General features: G+C 43.3%; 1 protein-coding gene across 5 annotated transcripts in view; it reads right to left on the reverse strand.

Annotated features, from left to right (window-relative positions):
• SKAP1 (src kinase associated phosphoprotein 1) overlaps positions 1 to 23,316 on the reverse strand; it is a 624,187-nt gene that overhangs the window by 203,785 nt on the left and 397,086 nt on the right. For 4 of the 5 annotated variants that reach the window (XM_040436618.1, XM_040436621.1, XM_040436620.1 and 1 more), the window contains exons 5-9: positions 17,062 to 17,127; positions 13,827 to 13,910; positions 8,685 to 8,821; positions 8,532 to 8,595; positions 5,684 to 5,833 (exon numbers count right to left, since the gene is read on the reverse strand). In XM_040436618.1, the coding sequence (XP_040292552.1) occupies positions 5,684 to 5,833; positions 8,532 to 8,595; positions 8,685 to 8,821; positions 13,827 to 13,910; positions 17,062 to 17,127 (501 nt within the window). The remainder of the gene's footprint in view (positions 1 to 5,683; positions 5,834 to 8,531; positions 8,596 to 8,684; positions 8,822 to 13,826; positions 13,911 to 17,061; positions 17,128 to 23,316) is intronic. The other variant, XM_040436619.1, reaches the window with a different exon arrangement.

The raw sequence follows: 23,316 nt of genomic DNA on the forward strand, positions 1-23,316 counted from the left end.
CTCATAAGTCACATGGTCATATACAAGACATGGAAACCAACTTAGAAGCGAGTCACCTGCGGTTGGCACCCAGAAACATATGCCTTAACTCTGCATGCCCCTGCCAGCCAAGTAAACCATTTTCCAAAGAAACCAGTATCAAAGCAACCAAAATAAATGCAGCTGTCTGGTGTCTCTATAAGAAACAGGACCTTGTCAAAGAATAAACGGGTACAACTTGGAGGACAGTACGATCAAAATTACAGGCCCGGCTACTACACAGGTCCCAAGATCCTTTATCACTGGGGTTCACTTTTGTTTTAAATTATTTAATATAACTGCAGTTCATACAAGAGTTTACCATGCAATCAAAAGTAGATGTGCACCAAACATAGTGTATGTATAGACAGTGGGGTGGTAAGTGAGTCCCGCACTAATCCATGTCCTGACAATACTCAGGTAACAACTGAAATACATTTTAATTATCACCAATTTAACTTAATTTAAAAAAAATCTACAATTGTTTAGAAAAAGGAGGACAGCTAATACACAGTAACATAAGTGTGAAAAAGACACAGGCCCTCAGAGTACACTAGAGACAAAACAGCCTGTGAATGTATCTATAACTCGACAGAGCTCTTGCGCCATGCTCGCTCTCAATTATATGGTTAGTCAACTCTCATACGAATCAACTTTCCCCCTCATATATACTAAATTGGGAGAAAAATCTGGGTCTCACTTTTACATCAGAACAGCAGGACTACCTTTCTACACTGACACAGAAATCTTCCATTCCTAGTAGAATCCAGGAAGCAGGATTCAAGATGCCTCTCTAGTAGGTGTACAGGGTGCCTTCTAAACTACTGTACATTCTCTCATCCCGGCTCTCATCCCCTCTTTGTTGGAGATGCGGAAGGGATCGGGGTACCATTCTCCACAACTTCTGGGGGTGTCCTGTGCTGGCCTGTTGGAGGTGTGGCCAGTGGCGTACATAAAGAAGTAAGGGCCCCATAGCAAGGATCAAACCAGGCTCCCCACAAAGGATAGAAGGGTTTCTGCCTAGACCCTCTTCAATGATCCTTGGACCATTTTTCCACTGCCTGATTTGCTAAAAGTTTTTCCTTTAGAGCAAGGATGCTAAACCTGTGGCCCTCCAGCTGTTGTAAAACTACAACTCCCATCATGCCCTGCTGTAGGCTGTTAGCTGTAGGCTGTCCGGGCATTCTGGGAGTTGTAGTTTTGCAACAGCTGGAGGTCCACAGGTTGGGCATCCCTGCTTTAGAGGGTAGAGTCCTGGCCCAGTTTTCATCTCCAGTAGAAGAGGGAATGATCCCAACTGGGCCCTCTCTTCCCCTAGGCCCCATAGAAGTTGCCTGGTCTGCCACTATGGTAGTTATGGGTGTGGCATATAACATCTAAGTTCAGAAATCACGTAATTCCTAATATGCCACCATAGTGAGATCCCTTTGTCTACTTACAGGATGTCCGTGGTGCACCACCTGGTAAACATGGCAAGGGCATGTATTCCATCTTTGTGAAGACAGACATCCCTACCTTGTTTAGGTACAGGAGGTCATCAGAATGGAGGACCTTACCACATCAATTAGGGGTACACACGCTAAGTTTCACAAATCATGATGCCATTCGATCCAACTGCCCCCCCCCCCCCAGTCCCTTCCCTCCCTCACATCCCCCGTTTTTTCCTCTCCCTCTCCTCTTCTTTCTTCTCTCTTTTCTCCCTCTCTTCTCCTTTAGCTCTATTCTTCTTCATACAACAAAAGTGTCACATTACAGCAAATCAGTTGAACCGACAGCTACCTGTCCTGTACTCCCATACTCGGCTAAGCATGCATGTATTAGCCACTGACACCTATAGCAATGGCTCATGTCTCCAAAAAGAAAAGGATTGGGCCTGCCAAAATCCAACATCCCAGACCTTTCTCTCCTCTGACATTGGCAGAGTTGGAGGCCCCATACATAGTACATTGCCGGATGATCCTAACAAAACGGTGTGTTCAGCCAACATATAGCTAATGTGTATGGCTTGCTTTAGAAATTATAGCCTAAAACCCCAAACAAAATTCGGTGAGGCAGATCTACTGGTTTACAACTGTCATTCAAGAACTCCTCAAAACACAGACCAATCGGGGTATAGCTGCCCCCATCACTGGAAGTCACTATTCCCTTATTTTAAAGATATACAATGAAATATTGCATCGCCCTCTCCTAATTTGTAAGTTTGTAAGTACTGGCTAAAAGAATTGCTCAGTACCATAACACTTTCCTGCTACAAGTTGTGTTTCTGAATCCATTTGGACCCATATTAATCTGCTCCCTTTAGCCATAGAAGCGTCCACATCCACAGTAAATTTTACATGTATGGAGGGGGGAGGCATCATTAAAAAAATGGAACTGAAATCTGCAAAATTGAGCTACAAGCACTTGGTAAATAGATTATAAGCTGATCAGGATTCGTTTGGTTAGTAAAATTTATGATGACAGTGACACATTCAAAATTAGATTACAATTAGTCAAAAGAATACAACCAACACATAAAAAGTGGTATTCTAGGGAAAAATGATATCAGTCTAATGATCGCTCCATGCCACTGTTGTTGAGCAGGTTGCAATTCTTGTAGGCACCTGCTCCCTCCCAAGTGATCGGGTAAGGTGAAGCTTTAGTGGAGTGTCTTCCTGGCATTGTGCTAAGTGATACTGCCCCCTCCAAATGGACCAGACCAGTAAAAGTATCCCAGTCCAGCTGTGTAGCTCCCATAGGGCTCCAAAGTGATCTGTCTCACTTTCTTGCTGCCTTACGGGAAGTCTCTCCAGAGAGCAGGGTTTTTTCTTGCTGTAATCGCAGACAGTCTCTGTGCTCATCCACATTTATTGCCATTAATGGCTTCAGTCTTCTAGCTGTATTCCAGCTCATCTCCAAGACGACAGGAGGGCTCGAAAGGTCTCGAGCACAGAAAGAAGGTCAGCTCTGATAGATTAATACACAAAGATAGGAATCCGTCTTACATTTGGTCTTTGTGTAATGCATGCAATCACATCAGAAGGCAGTTGATTAGAAACCCATCACACAATGACTTTTTATGACAGTATATATTTCACAGTGCCTTCTGGTTAAGTCATGACACTAATCCCAAAAGCTGGGTCTTACTGATAACTCCTTATAGGTCAAACATCTCAAATGCATTATGTTTAAAGGTGAATTTTCTGGCACTGTAGTCTAAAAGGAACGGAGCATGTAGGATGGACACAGACATTTATATATTTCTATAGTGGACCAACTTTCAAATTAAGCACTGCTGATGGCAGCACAATTTTTTCTAAACTCTTTCTCTCCTTCTCGATGCTTGTTCTAAATACATTGTAGCCCTGTTTGCTCATTTCAGCAGAATCTCACAATTTATCAAAAATGTTTACTTTCAGAGTATATCCACATGGGACATAATTTGCTAATAAAATTATCTGTGGCAGAATTGCTGTGGAATTTGTGCCCAAATCTGCATGATTTATATGCAGATTTTATTGTGGATTTGCCACAGATTTCACCCAGTGAAATTTTTGGGTGAAAATCAAAAACATAAATTGGCATGCTCCAGATCTCCATGCAGATGAAATGTCATAAAATTCCATCCACTTTGCTGTTACTGTAAATACTGTGGATTTTCTACCTGTGATTTCATGGCTGCACTGTATGCGTCCAGTGTGGACATACGATTATACCGCACAATTTCATTGGCTCTCCATAAGGGAATGAGTCATCAGAAAATTACCTATTGTTTAAATTATATTTTTATGTTAAACATATTTTTTCAGAATTTTTAGTTTAGTATCTTCTAAAAAAAATTCCTGTCACTCTCATCACCCCTGTTGATCAGCTGTGTGGAGAGAACACAGCGCCCCTCACTGTTTATCTGCTCGCTATTGGCATTGCAGTAATTACAGCTTTTACGTCCAATTCACTTGAAAGGAAAGGAGCAGTTGTAGTTTCACTCCATCTCATTCAAGTCAATGGGATGATGGAGCTGTAATTACACCTGCTCACCACTGCAGTGCCGATGGCGAGCAGGTAAACAGTGGAGTGAGTGCTTCGTTCTCTATAAAGAGCTGATTCGCAGGGGTACTTGGAGTAAGACCCCCGCCAATCTGACATTGATGACCTACCCTGAGGATAGGTCATCCATATCAGAAACCAGAAACCCCTTTAAGACTTCCCGTCTTTTAAGAGCAGCTACATGGGCCATAGACACAATGGACAGAAGCTGATACTATTGACGTCTATGGGAGAGTTTTCTAAAAACTGTTTTATAACAGGATTATACACTTTTTTTAAAAAAATATAGTGACATGAAAAAAAAAAATCACCAAAAATTGTAAAAAATATGTTTAGCATAAAAATGTGATATAAATAATAGCTCATTTTCTGATAAAACATTACCTTTTATGGAGATCATGAAGACTTTGGGGCACATTTATTAAGACCGGCATTTTAGACGTCGGTCTTAAAAAAGCCCCATAGCTGGCGGAGGATCCACCGAAGTTTTGAAGAGGTGCAGACCTTTCCATAACTTCGCCGCATCCAGCGCCAGTTCAAAATGTAAGACAGCTCGAGAGCTGTCTTACATTTAGACCATTTTCTATGCCTAAAACAGGTGTAGAAAATGGTGAATGATATGGGCCTGCCAACCCATCCCCTTCCACACCCACAATTTTAGAATTGACGTGAGCAAGGCGAAGTTGCCTAATTTAGGCGTATTTCAGATTAGTAAATGACCCCCTTTGAATGAACAATTGTAAAACAATACGCAAAGCGGTATCTTCCAGAAAAAAGGGAACCATCTCACTAGTGCCATCTTTTGGAAGTGGCTCCAGAAGTCCAACTTTTTAATAAGCCTTGGAACATGACAAGGGAAAATATTCTTGCTAACGCCACTTCCAAAAGTTGGCCCTAGCCATATGGTTCTCCTTGCATACCCCACTGTATGTAGCACAAACTATTCGGTAGTATATAGATGTGTGCAAGAGCAAGCCCAGCTATTCAAAACCTGGACATATGGAGACAGTGGACATTTCTGCCCAAACTGCTCTTTTATGTTAGAAGAGCATCTTATTTGTCTCCCTGCAAGCTGCATGCCCTTCTCTTGCACCAAGTTGGCACTGGGAATCAAGAGAGAAAACACCAGCCAGTTGTGGCAGAAGGACCAGCGGTGCAGAAACTAGAAGCCTGCGGCACAGCTGTGCACGGACTCTGAACAGTGACAAAGTGGACGGCACTACAGAAAAATCTCACAGGAGCTGGGTTTTAATGTAGCAATTTGATTCAATTTTCCACTCTATAAAATTACCCATCACCGCTCCTTGCTGTCTAACAGACACCTTCACTCTTAATTTAACAATCTGATCCAATTCTGCCAGGGAAATTGGAAAAATTTATCACCTGTGAAATTTTATTTTTCCTTGGTTGTATCTGTTTTTGTAAAACTTCATTAACGACGATGACTTGCTGAGGAAATAATGTTGTTTTTTTTATCTGCTTGGGACACGAGAAATGGCCCCAGCAGAGACTGTATGCTCATTAGCATAATAAAACAAAGAAGCATACAATGTGTGAAGACAAATAACCTACAGCTGGAAACAAAACAACATGCGGGGAATGGAGTGTTGCCCATGGCTTTAAATTAGTAACCTCTTACCTGGAACTACTTCATAGATGTCATCATCCTCGGTGGGACTGTTTGCCCTGTTCAGAGGTGAAGGACGTATCATATGAGAGGAGTTCAAGCTGTCCACATCATCGTAAGACTCTTCATCATCCTCATAGGGTATGGTGGGTGAAAGGATATCTGGAAAAATACAAGTAGTATGTTTACAAATAGTGACAGTTCTATACAATCTAAAGAGTTTTTACATAATATTTTGATGCCATTTTTTGGTAGCAACTAATATCCATGCAAAAATGTCTGCCTTCATCTAGTCCAGTTATTACCAACCAAGTATATTTGAGCAAGGTGAAATCAGTTTGCCATTTTTAGAGTGCAAGTATTACTGCTGTGTTCTGTGGAGCCTCTGTGAAGTCTGGTTGGAAAGCTCTAACCTTTAATCTGACTAATTATTAATACTTACTTATCTGCATTGTGAGCCTATAGTGGAACATCGGCCATTTCACCACATCGGCGATACACCTAACTCCATGCTGGGAGTGACAGGTTGCCTCCCTGTGCTCTGTGATCTCCTCCATCCTCAGTACAGAGGAGAGAGCATGCTCAGTTCACAACGCTGGATTCCCTTGCTATTCTGTTATACCCTATGCCTGCTGGTGGCATAACAGCTCTATAGAAGATGGCTGTCTGCATACAACAAAAAACGTTACTAAAAGAGTAACAAATTTAATTGAATACATACTTTTAATCAGTAACAAAAAAGTGATACATTCCTTTAAATCTGTATTTATTATCTGTAGATGGAAAACTTTTAAGAATCTTAAGAACTTATTCTATGTCACCCAGCATCTATATTTCAATTGTATTATGCTGCAAGTCTCACAAGTCAGATCTCTTACAATCTTTCAGTTGACAGTTATCTGGCATGTGTAACACAGGACGTGTGAACCCAATGTGTCCCTGAACAGATTTTTCTTAGGACTACTCCCAAAGGCTGCCATACACGATCAACAGCTGTCCGCCAAAGGATCATTTGGCCGACGGCTATCTCTCCTGGCTCGGTTCAGCCAAACGTATATGTGTATTCATTGGGTAGAGGGGAAAAAGCCATTGCCAGACACCTCTGGCGGTGACTTATCTTCCAGGAGAACAAAAGGATTGGGCAAAAATATTCATTTCACTCTCGGCACACATTAGATTATTGGCCGAGCCCAATATTCTTGGCTGGTTTAGCCGACAATAAACTAATCTGTGTGGGGGTGTTAAAGGGGTTGTCTAAGTGGCCCCCTCTTGTTTCGCCCTCTAACCCCTGTACAGTAATCTGGACTTGGCTGCAAGGCTGTTACCTCTCATTGTTTAGTTTAGAGAGATTAGGGTGTGGCATCAAGGGGACAAACAAGATCAAGGTCAGTGGAGAAGCCAAGGGCAGGGCACTCATAGTTTGTTCAATCCAGTAAACAGAGTGTAGGTCAGGGCAGGTGGCACAAGGTCAATATGGGAGTCTAGCAGGAGTCAAACATACAGCACCAGGTCAGTCTGGTAAATGGGTGGAGTAGGCAGAACTACACACACACTGGCAGTCATGCCTGCAGGGAGGCCACAGGAGACAAACTGCTGGCTATGAAGAGGTCAGTATTCTGGCAGTCATACCCACTGGCATGGACCGCCAGCATTACAACATGTATGGCTAGCTTTAGTCCCCTTACACCAGTATTACAAATCGTACAGTTTGCATTGGAGCATATCTACTTCAAATATGCTTCTAACCAGTGCTGTAGCTGTATCAGGACAATATAAAAGGGGTTATCCTATAAATAACGTAAAAATGAAAATCAATCATTATATAGCATATGACAACAAAGCTAGAACCAGCCCTGCAGCTCTTATAGATCTAGCGCTCTCGCGCACATTCTTTGGTCCAATTGCTCTGCTAGATTTAATTCAAGCTGGCAGCTCAGGGGGGGGCATATCCATTCTCAGGGACATGTCCTTTCTGCTGGACTCTCCCTATAATGGTCACATCTTCTAATGGAAGATATGACTGGTGGCAGGTGAATAAGGAAAAGAACAAATAGCAGGTGTGTCTATACTGTACAGGTATGTTTTATTGACTAACTCAATGGCTATAAAAAATGTTTTCATTACATGCAATTATGAATGTATTCAGATTCATGTACTGGTTTACAAAATGTAGAATATTGTGTGTTGGACAATCTCATTAATGTGCAGAAATTACTCGCCCCCCCCCCCCCCCCAAAAAAAAAAAAGAAAAGAAAAAAGGTATACATAAAAATATAAGTAATGATGAACTAAGGCTACTTTCACACCTGCGTTCGGGTGTCCGCTTGTGAGCTCCGTTTGAAGGGGCTCACAAGCGGCCCTGAACGCATCCATACTGCCCTAATGCATTCTGAGTGGACGCGGATCCGCTCAGAATGCATCAGTCTGGCAGCGTTCAGCCTCCGGTCCGCTCAGCAAGCGGACACCTGAACACTGCTTGCAGCGTTCGGGTGTCCGCCTGGCCGTGAGGAGGCAAGCGGATCCGTCCAGACTTACAATGTAAGTCAATGGGGACGGATCCGTTTGAAGATGACACCATATGGCTCAATCTTCAAACGGATCCGTCCCCCATTGACTTTTAATGTAAAGTCTGGACGGATCCGTTCAGGCTACTTTCACACTTAGAATTTTTTTTAAACTATAATGCAGACGGATCCGTTCTGAACGGATCCAAACGTCTGCATTATAGGAGCGGATCCGTCTGAGCAGACATCAGACGGACCCGCTCTGAACGCTAGTGTGAAAGTAGCCTTAGATTGAAGTCATGTGGGTCATTTGTGGTCTGATTCTGTTTGTACGGTCAAAGTGTAATATATCATACCTTTTACCAAAAATTGTATGTGTTCCACCCAGTCTCTGGCGTCTCCTGGACTGGCCGCTGTGAACTGTTGATGTAATAGTCACAAGAGTGTTTTTAGTGGGCTTTTGCGACCCTCATAGTAGTGTATTTAGTTACTAGAAGACTGGACATCACCTCATAGCTGCGATTGCCAGGAGAGACGAGCTCAAAGCAGGAATCTCGTCGAGAGTCTTTGCGGATACTTGAAACCAGCTGGGCACCACAGTCTTTTATCAGGAAGCCACCTTTGGGAACTTTCCCTGCAATACAATCTACAAACAATCACTTTGTAAAGGCCATGACCAATACCAGGTGGTACCTCTGTTCACAGTATAGAGTCTGCACCACAAATAGTGGTCCGTGGCTGAATCAAAAAGTGTTAAGTGCCCAGGAAGCATTTTGGAATGTAAGCCATTGTGTAAAATACATGGGAATGCTTGCTAACCTATGGAATAAAAGTAAACATCTCTAAGGAAATAGTGGAGAATATTTCCAGTCTGCTTTGTGCTGGGAACCATTCCTGATGTTTCATTATTGAAATAGGAAAACTGTATATAAGAGAACTGATCTCTTCCATGCTGTGTTCTTCTAAACGTTGGGTAAATAGTTAAAGGGGTTGTCTTATCTGAGACTAGGATACGCCACCAATGTCAGATAGGTGCGAGTCCCAGAAGTGGTACAGAATGGGCTCCCTAAAGTGTAGGAGAGTGCACCGAGCGTGCAAGGCGTGCTCTCCAGAGTTCAGAAAATAGCCAAGCTAGTGCGCTCAGCTATTTTTGGAAGTCCCATAGAAATGAATAAAGAACGAATGGCGCAAGCACGGCCACACTCTATTCACTTCTATGGGACTGATGGAGATAGCTGAGCCAGCGCTCGACTATTTTCGGCAGTCCCATAAAAATGAATAGAGGGCAGCCGCACATACGTGACTGCTCTCCTCTCACTCTCACTCCTCTCACTTCAGGGGTCCCATTCTGGAGACAGGTGCGGGTCCTAGAGGAGGGACCATCACATAGCAGTTTGATAAGAGTGTAGCTATAATGAGTGTTTAAGAGGTCAGAAGTTCAGAGACGCAGCTTCACATGAGCGACGAGCTTTCGAAAAAAAAAGAAGATTTCTAGCCCAAAATGAGTAAAATAGAATCATGAAAACTGCCCTATAGCCTTTAAATCTTGACAGCTCTTTTGATAGGTGTTTTAGTAAACAGTTGTATTCCCCATGAAATAACATTGGGGCATTACCAATTCTCCTTGTTAATACAGTGTATCCATACAAATCCTGACACTGTCAATAGTGGAATGGTAGTATACATTTCTAGGAGGAATAACTAAGGAACAGGTCAATGCACAGTTCTAAAAAAAAAATAAAAAATGTTATATTTTATAGGGATTATAAGCATTTACTAGCAGAGCCTCAAAAGTTTTTATCATTTGTTTTCATTTATAACCCATAAATTCTGTGTTAATAATATTATGGGCATGTTGATTGCATTTATGAACAAATATTTTTTTTTCCACAGCAAAGCAAATTGATGCGAATAAACCACCATTGAATACAACATTAAAATTCACGATTAAGTGTGGTCAACACTACAGAACTGTATGAGAGGTTATTTTTTTCCTGGGCCAACTGTAGTGTTTATTGACACCATTTTAGGGTATGTACAACTTTTTGGTCACTTTTCATTCAACTTTTTATGGGGACAAGGTGACAAAAGAAAATTATAAATCGTGCATTTTTATATATATTTTTTTCTGTTATGGCATTTATCCAGCATAAAAATATTTTGATATTTTAATAGTTTGGAAATTTTCGGACATGGTGATTATTTTTGTGTGTAAAATTCGAAAAGGGGGGTAATTGAAATTTTTTATATTTGGGTTTCACATTTTTTTTTTTTACACCAAATAGTATTGTAGTGTATGGGATTCTGACATGCTGTCTGTGAAGCTATGACTAAGGCACGGCTTTTCATGCAGCTTGCCATTTCAGGCAGCTCACCATGACAGGCCTTGGAACCTTCACACGACCACAGGCTGTCATGGCAACTGATGGGAACCCCACAATTTTGCTGCGTAGGACAGAGGGAGCCCCCTATATCTGTCTAATCCCCCAGATATTGTGGTCGCTATCGACAGCTGCATCTTAGGGGTTAACTGACCGGGATTTGCACCCGCCATGTATTGAGCGAGCTTCATACATCCCCTGCACACTAATGCTGTACAAGTTAAGGGGTTGTCTAAGGTAATATAAAATCTTAGACAAGCCATACAATTGCTTAAAAAAAATAAAAATGTATACCTATTTCTCCAGCGCCATTCTCTGTGGCACTGGTCTAATTTCCATGCCGCTGTTGATCACAAATAGTAGCAATGACATGCCATCATCCGGCATGGGACGACTACAGAAAATCATTGTCCTCTGTGGTAAAATGCTAAGGACAGTAATTGGCTGCAGCAGTCATGTGCTGTATCCTGGTATGTCACCGTCACTTTGATATACAGGTATACAGAATATCATTGCTGCAGCCAATCAATGTCCTCACTGGTTTACCATTAGCATTGGAGTCTACTAGAATTACACTAACTTCCTATGGAGCCCTGCCACAGACAGGCTCTCCATAAGGACTACTGTGCCGCAGCTTCCTCTCTCACTCAATCCGGCTCCCGCTCCTCGTTGGGGGTAGCTGGAACACACCCGGAAGTGCGTGCTTCTGGGTTTTTGCCCCTACAGATGCCGTGGTCACATTTGACCACGGCATCTGAAGGGTTAAAAGTCCCCGAACGGCGTTACCGCCAGACACCTGCTGTTTAAAACAGCAGACACCCAGCTGCTATGGCGCCCGCTGCATGCATGAGCCATATTTAAAGTCCTAATTGCTGACGTATATATGTCAGGCTGTTGGGAATGGGTTAATCAAAAGCTACAAATAAGGCATTATTTTTAACTGTTTTGTACTCATCTAGCAGAATGAAATAATTCACATATTACATAACTGGTAAAAAATGCAAGCAATATTTAGAGGTCACATAGCCGATTTCCTCCATGTTGTGAACCTTCTCCCATCAAGTAAGTTTATGAGGTCATTCGGTTAATTCTAGCAGGATAGCTTTACATCCAGATGTGCAAACCCTTCCTTCCTGAACAGTGTATACAGACAGGAGCATAAAAGTAGGCAAATCAGAAAATATTCAGCTACAGAAAGTGAAGGGTTTACTCACAGTTTTAAGCCTCTTTCACACGGTCAGGATTTGGTCAGTATTTTTGCATCAGTATAAGCCAAAACCAGGGGTGGGTCCAAAACACAGAAGAGGCACAATTATTCCTATTATAATATAAATATTATATTATACAGACTACCTCTGTAGTTCCACTTCTGGTTTTGGCCTACAAATACTGACCATGTGAAACAGGTCTTAGACAGACCTGAACATTTTTAACCATTTTAGATATGAGTTATAAGGCTGCCTGGTGGATACAAATTACTATAATAGCATGGCCACATTACAGATGAAAGAAGATGAATAAATGTACCTGAATATTACATCAGGCATATGAAACACACAGAAAAAGTATATATATCGAATACTGAGTGTATGTGTGTATGTCCGCTAAAGAAATCCGCACAGTCAGAATTTACAATCACGAAATTTGGCACACAGGTACATCAGGTGTCCGGGAAGGTTTTAGGTCTCAGCTCTCTAGCACGTACCTTTCCTGAGATATTCCCAAAAAATGCAAATATGGCACATCACATGAAGCCTGCAGGTCTTTCTCTTCATATCCCAACTGCCATACACACGGTCACATGTCTCTCATCAGCCAATAGAAGCTCTCAGGCCCTTAGTCTCCACATACACACAGCCATTTTTCTTCACTGCTGTAATTCAGCTTTAAAGTGGCAGGGCGCTGTGGATGACACTGGTAAGGGAGCGGAGTGCTGTGGAGGTCACAGTTCAGGGGGCAGGTAAGGTGGCCACCCTCAAAAGACGAACTTAAAAACCCTGCCCCAGGTCCAGCTAAGCCACTCCCCGACTCGTTAGGCCACACCCCCTCCCACTCCGCAGCCGACGGGGATTGAAAAAATTAAGGTAAAAATCAACTTTTGTCAGCTGCAGGGGAGGGAGGAGGCCCTGCGCCGGACAGGGAGTCTGAGAGCCGGACTGTCCAGCCCAAACCGGACCTCTGGCCACCCTAGGGGCAAGTTGCTGTGGAGGTCACAGTTAAGGGGACGGTCCGCTATGGAGGTCAATGTTCAGGGGTAGATTGCTGTAGAGGCCACTGTTAAGGGGACAGGGTGTTGTGGAAATCACTGTTAAGGATATGGGGTACTGTGGAGGTCACTAATAAAGGGGTGGCCACTGTGGAGGTCACTGTTAAAGGAGTGGTCTGGTGTGGAGGTCACGTGTGAGCTCCGTGGCCGTAGTGCGGACCGCATTTACGGATCCGCAATACAAGGGCACCGTTCCGTGTGCATTCCGCAGCACGGATGCGGGCCCATTAACTTCAATGGGTCCGCAAATCCGGAGATGCGAAACGGAACTTTACGGAAGAACTACAGAGTGCTTCCGTGGGGTTTCGTCCCGTACTTCCGTTCCGCAAAAAGATAGAACATGTCCTATCTTTTTGCAGAACGGCCGGATCGCGGACCTATTAAAGTGAGTGGGTCCGCGATCCGCTGCGGCTGCCCCACGGTGTGTATTTGTGCATTGCGGCCTGCAATTTGCAGGCCGCAGCACAGCCACGGGGCGCACACGTTTGTGTGCAAGAGGCCTAGAGGGGGTGGGATGCTGTGGAGGTCACAGTAAAAGAGGTAGGCACTGTGGAGGTCTATGTTAAGGGAACTGTCCATTATGAAGGTCAGTGTTAAGGGGCGAGGTGCTGTAGAGGTCACTGTTAAGGAGGCGGGGCGTTGTGGAGGTGACATTTTAAGGGAACGGAGCTCTGTGGAGGTCACTGTTAAGGGGGCGGGTTATTGTGGAAATCACTGTTAACGAGACGGGGTACTGTGGAGGTCACTAATAAAGGGGGGTGACCACTGTGGAGATCACTGTTAAAGGGGAGGGTGTTGTGGATGTTACTGTCAAGGGGGCAAGCCGCTGTGGAGGTCACTGTTAAAGGGGCAGGGTACAGATATTGTGATAACCTAACAACCCAGACAAGGAATGATTATTTTATACAAAGTTGATCCTTCCTTGAATATATTTTACCAGCTCCACAATTACCATTGACTACATGAACATATATTTAAGTTTATAAACTCACAGGTCCACTTACCTTTCTCGCTAGAATAGTAACAAAAGCTTATGTTAGTGAGAACACACCACCTTTTCTGCCATTCTGACCCAAAGAAGCCATGATCTGGAAGAAAACAGTTAAATAAAGGGCTTATGCACACGACCTTTATTTTTTATCCGTGTGCTATGTGCATTTTCAGCACATAGCACACTGATCCATTCATTTTTATGGGGCCACACACAATCCGCATTTTTTGTAGATCTACGTAGTCATTCTGCAAATTACATAACACATCCTTATTTGTAGATACAGAACGCAGAAAGAATCAGTCTATATTTTGCAGATCCGTTTTTTGCAGACCCAAATGCGGACATGGCCACATGCATCAGCCCTAAAATGAGACAGATTAAACAGACAAGAATTTATCTTTGGGCTAACAGGGGCCAGATGCAGATTGTACATACAGTGGCGGAAATAATTATTTGACCCCTCACTGATTTTGTAAGTTTGTCCAATGACAAAGAAATGAAAAGTCTCAGAACAGTATCATTTCAATGGTAGGTTTATTGTAACAGTGGCAGATAGCACATCAAAAGGAAAATCGAAAAAATAACTTTAAATAAAAGATAGCAACTGATTTGCATTTCATTGAGTGAAATAAGTATTTGAACCCCTACCAACCATTAAGAGTTCTGGCTCCCACAGAGTGGTTAGACACTTCTACTCAATTAGTCACCCTCATTAAGGACACCTGTCTTAACTAGTCACCTGTATAAAAGACACCTGTCCACAGAATCAATCAATCAAGCAGACTCCAAACTCTCCAACATGGGAAAGACCAAAGAGCTGTCCAAGGATGTCAGAGACAAAATTGTAGACCTGCACAAGGCTGGAATGGGCTACAAAACCATTAGCAAGAAGCTGGGAGAGAAGGTGACAACTGTTGGTGCGATTGTTCGAAAATGGAAGGAGCACAAAATGACCATCAATCGACCTCGCTCTGGGGCTCCACGCAAGATCTCACCTCGTGGGGTGTCAATGGTTCTGAGAAAGGTGAAAAAGCATCCTAGAACTACACGGGAGGAGTTAGTTAATGACCTCAAATTAGCAGGGACCACAGTCACCAAGAAAACCATTGGAAACACATTACACCGCAATGGATTAAAATCCTGCAGGGCTCGCAAGGTCCCCCTGCTCAGGAAGGCACATGTGCAGGCCCGTCTGAAGTTTGCCAATGAACACCTGAATGATTCAGAGAGTGACTGGGAGAAGGTGCTGTGGTCTGATGAGACCAAAATAGAGCTCTTTGGCATTAACTCAACTCGCTGTGTTTGGAGGAAGAAAAATGCTGCCTATGACCCCCAAAACACCGTCCCCACCGTCAAGCATGGGGGTGGAAACATTTTGCTTTGGGGGTGTTTTTCTGCTAAGGGCACAGGACAACTTATTCGCATAAACGGGAAAATGGACGGAGCCATGTATCGTGAAATCCTGAGCGACAACCTCCTTCCCTCTGCCAGGAAACTGAAAATGGGTCGTGGATGGGTGTTCCAGCACGACAATGACCCAAAACATACAGCAAAGGCAACAAAGAAGTGGCTCAAGAAGAAGCACATTAAGGTCATGGAGTGGCCTAGTCAGTCTCCGGACCTTAATCCAATCGAAAACCTATGGAGGGAGCTCAAGCTCAGAGTTGCACAGAGACAGCCTCGAAACCTTAGGGATTTAGAGATGATCTGCAAAGAGGAGTGGACCAACATTCCTCCTAAAATGTGCGCAAACTTGGTCATCAATTACAAGAAACGTTTGACCTCTGTGCTTGCAAACAAGGGTTTTTCCACCAAGTATTAAGTCTTTTTTTGTTAGAGGGTTCAAATACTTATTTCACTCAATGAAATGCAAATCAGTTGCTATCTTTTATTTAAAGTTATTTTTTCGATTTTCCTTTTGATGTGCTATCTGCCACTGTTACAATAAACCTACCATTGAAATGATACTGTTCTGAGACTTTTCATTTCTTTGTCATTGGACAAACTTACAAAATCAGTGAGGGGTCAAATAATTATTTCCGCCACTGTACATAAGGCTTCACAGCTCTATTTTTTGTAATACTGACTACATTAAAGAAGAGACCCAATTGGTTGCTATTGTAAACCACTTCCTCTACAATCTGCACTAATTTTCATAACCAAGACCCAAGATGCCATACATATTTCCCAGGGTGCACTCTAATTATGGCCATTATCTAATAACATGGTATGATTACTTAGTGGCACAGAAGAAAAAATGAGCTTTATCTGTCATAGGCATTACGGATAAGACGTCACCAATTATTAGCATTGCATAAAAGCCATCCATATAATATCAAGGGCAGCTCGAGCCCACAAAGACAGAAACTACTCTTACAAAGAAGTTCTCCATTCTCATTCCACTGATGGGGGTCTAAACGGCATATGTGTATGGGTTTCCCCCCCTTTAATTTATTAAGGGATGCTTCTACACTAGGGGGATTTTTTTAAACTCAATATTCAAAGAAATATTATTTTCAGCAGTGCTATGCCATTAAAAATTAATTACAGAGTATTGACCTTCTGTAGAAGTAATCTCAAGCAACATTCAAACTTAAAGTGGAATCCAGACATTTTCTGGAGTTTACCTGGAGGGGTTGTATGTGTGAATGCAAACATCTGCAATATCTGTCCCTGATTTTTGCTGATTGCTGGTCTGACAGAAAAAAATGTGTTAAATGCCCAGACTGAGAGGAAGTTCCGACCTCTGGGACCTGCTCCTATCTGGAGAACAGGACCACCTGGTGTGATGCGGTGAATGGAGAGATGGCCACCAATGTGGTTCTATCCATTTACGGTTATGTGACTTCTGAAAAGTGTCAAGTAACCGTGCTCAGCTGTTTTCAGAAGTTCCACAGAAGTGAATGGAGAGAGACGCGCAAGTGCAGCCACCTCGCCACTCACTGTAGCCTGCGATGAGCTCCTGTTCTTGAGATGGGTGCAGGTTCTACCTCTGGGACCCGTTCCTATCGGATAGTTATGGCATATTCTGTTATTAGAAAGAAAAAAATTACATAGAATATTTACATACCGGTTAATATGTGTTACATTTTTTTAAGTGACATTTTAAGCTAATGAAAATGCAGAGTCACCATTTATTTGACAAAGTTACTGGTAAGAAGAGACTTTAGAAAGACATGCCAGCAATGCTAACCCCAGCATAACCTGTATGTGATTCTGATAAGCAGCACCGCATGACATCCTACCTCTGTTCCTCTTCTCTAGGAAGCCCTGTTTCAAAATCTTTTCAGGCTCTTCTGCATCTCGAGATTCTAAAACAAAGTTAATAAAATTATTTCATGAACAGGAAACTGACTGCAATGTAAAATTAAATGAATTATTAAAATCCCCCCCACCATGAAATAAACTTCCTGATAAATGTTACTCTTCATGTGCACAGTATTTCATTTGTTAAACACAGCAATTTGATCTCCAAAGCTATTATCCCTGCTTTGAATGGGGACAAAAAGTTAAAGGGGTTATCAGAGTTTAAGATTTTTAATCTCACCCCCCCTTCCCCTTACTCTGTGAAGTGTATTACAAGTATTGGCTTAATGTTTATTTATTTTTTTATTTCATCATTACATGCCACATGGGAACATATCCTTAGGGTATATGCACACGGTGTTTAGTACGTGTGGCGTTTCCGCAGAGAATCCACAGCAAAATACAGTACCAGCTAAGTAGATTCTAAAAATCTCATGTTTAGAGAGTAGAAATTTTCTGTGCCAAAACCGACAGATGGTGCAGATTATGAATTCTGAAGAATGCCAATTGTTTGTGCGGATTTTCAGTGTGTTGCAAAGGGTGAGATCTGAGGCAAATCTGCATCAAAATCCATATGTAACACATGTGGACTGGTACAGAACGGCAGCAAAAAACACACTAAAATCTGCATATACTATGCAGCCATGCATGGGCACTATCCGTGCAGGTTGAATGGGTCTGTGATCCGTCTCCACCCCCAAAAAATAGAACATGTTCCATCTTTTTGCGGTGCGGAGGCACAGAGAGAATGCATACAGAAGCACTCCGAAGTGCTTCCGTGGGGTTCCGTGCCTCCGTTCCGCACCAACCTTGCAGATTGCGGATCTATTCAAGTGAATGGGTCTGCATCCGTGATGCGGTGAGCAAACAGACAGTGCCTGGCTATTGAGGACCTGCTGTTTGCGGGCCGCAATACGGCCACGGCCGGGCAACGAGGCCTTAAACAGACTGTTAATTCCGTCTGTACTATCTCCATGTCAGCCAACCTTTGTGCATGCTACTCCCACTGTTGCAAGCAATGCTCCGCACTTTTACACAAAGGTAGGAAAACAGAAATGATGCATGGGAGTTGGGGTTTCCGCTCACTTCGATGGAGAAAACCATCATAAATAGTACTTCATTATATAATAAAAATTGTGTTCTCATAAGATCCTTTTGTACGTATATTTAGTATACAGGCAGGGGTGCCCACCAATGAGGGCAGGTGAGGCGACTGCAAAAGGGGGGCAGCCGAAGGGCCTTAGGCTGATGGGAAGGGGTTAGGTTAAGATATTGGCATTGGGGGAAGGGGAAGGGGGGGCGGGCGCTGGTTCAGTTTTGGCCTCAGGCAGCAGAAAGGCTAGGTGCACCCCTGTATACAGTTTTACATACCGCTAGTGCATGGACTAACGTTCAGTTTCCAGAGAAAAAGAAAACCCATAATACTGAATTGGACAGAGCACATTCAGAAAGTCCCGAAAACATCCCCCTATCTTTTATTTACCAGAATGTAAGCACGACGAGCTGTCTGGTATCTATATGCAAAATGATGACATCACGTTACAACAATTCATTTCCATTACAAGTTCTGTGATCTTTTGACTAATGCACTTATTAAACACTACACTATAAATTAAGTCATTACCAATAAATGTCTGCTGTAGATAATTGACTGTACAAGAGAGCAACAGTGTGGTTAACTACCTGCACTGCTATTCTAGGAATGATGTGAGAAGAGTCAGGTGGAGACGATCACTAGATTGATGACTGCTGCACCTCTCTGGACAGACAAGCGACACAGATGAGCAGCCAAGCAGTTAATAACAAAGCAAAAAAAAAATTTGCATGGAAATTAAAATTCACGACAGCTTATTTAAACTGCAAGTGCATATTTATGGAATATTTAGTATGCTGGTATATGGCATGCACAACATGGGAGGAAATATGAATATTACATTACTGTCCCCAAACCAGCATCCAGGACCCTGCTGGCATGAGAATAACAAATGCTGCAGTAAAAAGTTTTATTTAGATGTTAAGTCTCCCGCCCGCAGCAGGATTTCAGAGAGTGTGCCGCACGTGCCCATCACAGCGCACTCAGGAATTGAATTACCCAGGGGGGAGACACTGCTGATGAGCTTTGCTGCGCTTATTTAATTTCATTTACTTTCAGTCCATTAGCAGCATGGGGCTTTCTGTATCCCCACAAGAATGTCACAGGCATGAAAATGCTGTATAAATTACTGGGAGATAAACCCTGGACTTAGAGTTCCATGAAGGCGGAGATGACTGGTTCAATCCTTTCTTTCACAAATTTGGAGGTTGTCTTCTAACCAAATTAAAGGGAGCCATTTGCCTCTGTGTAGGAGGTCAAAGGGAAGAATTGTCAAATGAAATGTAGGTATAAATGTATAGAAAAGGTTTACTCTTTAAAAAAATCTTAATAAAGGTGATCCTGCGCATATTAGTCCACATTGGCCATTACCGTTGTTTTAAGGTGGTCATACATGTTCAATGAAACCGGGCGACGGCTGAAAGATCTTTTTCTGGGAACGTTCTTTCAAAGAAATATCTATTTTAATATGGCACGAATACAGTAAACGCTGCAGACTTCTTTTCAAACGATAATGGTCTATCTGTCCGCTAAAATGATTATTCGTTGTTGAAGGGAATCTGTCACCGGGACCTCCCTATCCAATAGCTGTGGCTCACCTGATTAAAACAATGTTTCTTTTGTTGATTCGAGGCTCCCTTACCGAGTTATATTTTTTGTTATGCAAATTAGACAAATGAGGCCTTTAATGCAATAAGGGCGTCACCATTGCCCATTTCTGTGGCCAGCCCCTCCCTGGCCCTGTCAATCAAAGCAGCCAAGGAGAGGCTGGCCACAGAAAGGAGTGCAACAAGAGCAATGGTGACGCCCTCGTTGTACCAATGGCCTAACAAAAAATATATAACCCAGGAACGGAGCCTCGAATCAACAAAACCAAAACATTGTTTTAATCAGGTCAACCACAGCTATGTGTCTATGCAACCAGTTGGATAAGGAGGTTGCTGGTGACAGATTCTCTTTTCAATTTCAACCAATGATTGTTCGTTTTGGTTGAAATCATCCATTTTGATAAATTTTTGACTAATGTGTATGGCCACCTTCAGGACTAAAGCCAAACAGTCCCATTATAAATTGTTGCTTGGGCAGGACTATAAAATAATAGCGTTCAGAAAAGTGTACGTGTAAAGTTATGCAGCTTCTATCGATAGGATTGTTACCCCTGCCATCGGCTGGCAACACTTCTGCTCTCAAGACTGGTTCAAGAGAAACTCAGATCAGTATAAATTGCTATAAGATACAGTAAGTTTATTTTAGTAACAAACCATTTTTCTCATTGTCCAATTGAGCATAGTGATAGAGGACAAAACACACCCCATGATGGCAGAGTTTGTGCATTGGCACGTTTCTTACTATGCAATGTCTGAATTTGTTCCTACATGGACCCTCTAAAAGGTGAATTGCTGTGGAAAACGTTACTGCTATTTTAAATAAAGACTCTTCTTAATCAACTGTACTGCAATAAGAATTCATTGACAGAACGATTTGGCGCATGTACATTTTTAGATGGAACGATCGATTAAGATTTACCATAAACTATTTATAGGGTGTTACAAGCGCTAGGTGAATGTTTAGCCTATGTCAACTATTAAACATATTAAGAACAATTTTATATGCCTATTTGGCTGTAGCATCAAGATATAAGGTCATGGCAAACATTCAGAATCCAGGCTTTAAAGGGGTTGTCCTGCCATATATCTTCAGGATACGTGATCGATATCTGATTGGCGGGGATCTGTTACCCGGCACCCCTGCCGATCAGCTGTTTAAAGAGGAGGCAGCGCTCCATGCGAGCACCGCTTCCTGGTCATTACACTACGTGTCGTCTTCTATGGAGCAGTGGTCTAGTGTAATTACAAATACTAGGGTTTTACCGATATTATCGGCCGATATTCAGGATTTTGAACGTTATCGGCATCTATTTTGTCGTTATACTATTAACGTATTGGGAACAAGGATCGCACTGCTGACAGCGCTCTCCGTGTTCCCTCAGCTGCACAGGGGAGAAGGAAGCAGTGTCTCCCTCCCCCCTGTGTTGCTGCTGCTGCCACCAATGAGAGGAGGGAGGACAAGAGGAGGGGAGGGGCTGTGGCCACTGCTCCACCAATGAAGATAACTCTCTCATTAATTCATATACAGGAGGCGGGAGCTGGCTGTAGAATCACATAGCCGACTCCCGACCTCTATGAGCAGTAGCTGCGATCCGCGGCAGTTAACCCCTCAGGTACCGCACCTGAGGGGTTAACTGCCATGGATTGCAGCTACCGCTCATAGAGGTCGGGAGCCGGCTATGTGATTCTGCAGCCAGCTCCCGCCTCCTGTATATGAATTAATGAGAGAGTTATCTTCATTGGTGGCGCAGTGCGCCCCCCCCCCACCCCAGTATTAGACATTGGGGGCGCAGTGCCCTCCCCAACCCCAGTATTAAAGACATTGGTGGCGCAGTGCACCCCCCCCAAGCACCCCAGTATTAATCATTGGTGGCAGTGGCCACAGGGTCCCCCTCCCCACAACCCAAGTAATTTCATTGGTGGTGCAGTGGCAGTTCTGATCGGAGCCCCAGCAGTGTAATCCTAAGGCTCCGATCGGTTACCATGGCAGCCAGGACGCTATTGAAGCCCTGGCTGCCATAGTCAGCTCCCTGCTGCCCTGTACACAAAGCACAGGGCAGCAGAGAGAGTGTGAGGTCCTATTCACCCTGATAGAGCTCTATCAGGGTGAATAGGACAAGGGTTCTAGTCAGGGCTGTGGAGTCGGAGTCGAAGTCGGAGGCAATTTTGGGTACCTGGAGTCGGAGTCTGCAAAAAATGAACCGACTCAGACTCCTACTAGATTTAAATTGGAATAAAAAATAAAAAACAAGTTTAAATGTCCCAATTCATAAAAAGTTATAATTAATTACCGTATTTTCCGCCCTATAAGACGCACATAGGTTTGTGAGGAGGAAAATAATAAAAAAAATATTTTGAACCAAAAGGTGTGCTTTTGGTGGGTTTTGAACTAATGGTGGTCTGTGGATGACACTATTATGGGGGCATCTGTGGATGGCACTGTTATGGGGGCATCTGTGGATGGCACTGTTATGGGTGCATCTGTGGATGGCACTGTTATGGGGGCATCTGTGGATGGCACTGTTATGGGGGCATCTGTGGATGGCACTGTTATGGGGCATCTGTGGATGGCACTGTTATGGGGGCATATGTGGATGGCACTGTTATGGGGGATCATTGTGGGGGCATCTGTGGATTGCACTGTTATGGGGGCATCTGCGGATGACACATATACAGCATCTTATCTTATGTGTCATCCACAGATCCCCCCCCATAACAGTGTCCCTGTGTAGTGAATAAGGGCCGGCATCTGTTTCTGTAATGGCAGCGGGGCCCTCTGCCTGCTTCATTCATAAAGTGGGTGGAGCAGGCGCGTGACGTAGTGAGCTACGCTACAAGCGCCCACCCGGCCTCCTGACTGCCAAGAAGTTAGTAGTAAGTAGTACAGCGCTAGATTTAAGATGATTGGAATACTTTAACAATACCCACAAGTTAGATATGATTACCGTATACTACAGTGAGCGGGGCCCGGTGTAGTAGAATACAGTGACTGCACCGGGCCCCGCTGCCATTACAGAAACAGATGCCGGCCCCCAGCCCCTCCTCCCTCTCAGCCTATTCACCGGACGGTCGCAGCATTCGCCCCATAAGACGCACTGCTATTTTCACCCCACTTTTGCGAAAAATACGGTACTTCTCTACTGTAAGAATAAAGGCCAATGCATGCAGTGCATCACGTTACCGCAAAACGAACACGTTAAGTGACCATGAAGAAGCATACTTTTCATAGAATTCACTATATGGCACGCAACGCACAGTTAAGGAGTGGCTATACTTTCCATTGTGTTGTGTTCCGCTGTTACAGGGAACGCAACGCCCATGGTTAACCTAGCCTCTCACTGATAACTGATTAAGTAAATATGTTTTTTTGCAGAACTAGAGACACTTGTATAAGGCCTCATGCACACGACCGTTGTGTGCATCCGTGGACGTTGTTCCGTTTTCCGTGATTTTCTGCGGACCCATTGACTTTCAATAGGTCAGTTGAAAACTCG

This window comes from Bufo bufo, chromosome 6 (assembly GCF_905171765.1).
Source record: "Bufo bufo chromosome 6, aBufBuf1.1, whole genome shotgun sequence".
NCBI classification, from domain to species: Eukaryota; Metazoa; Chordata; class Amphibia; order Anura; family Bufonidae; genus Bufo; species Bufo bufo.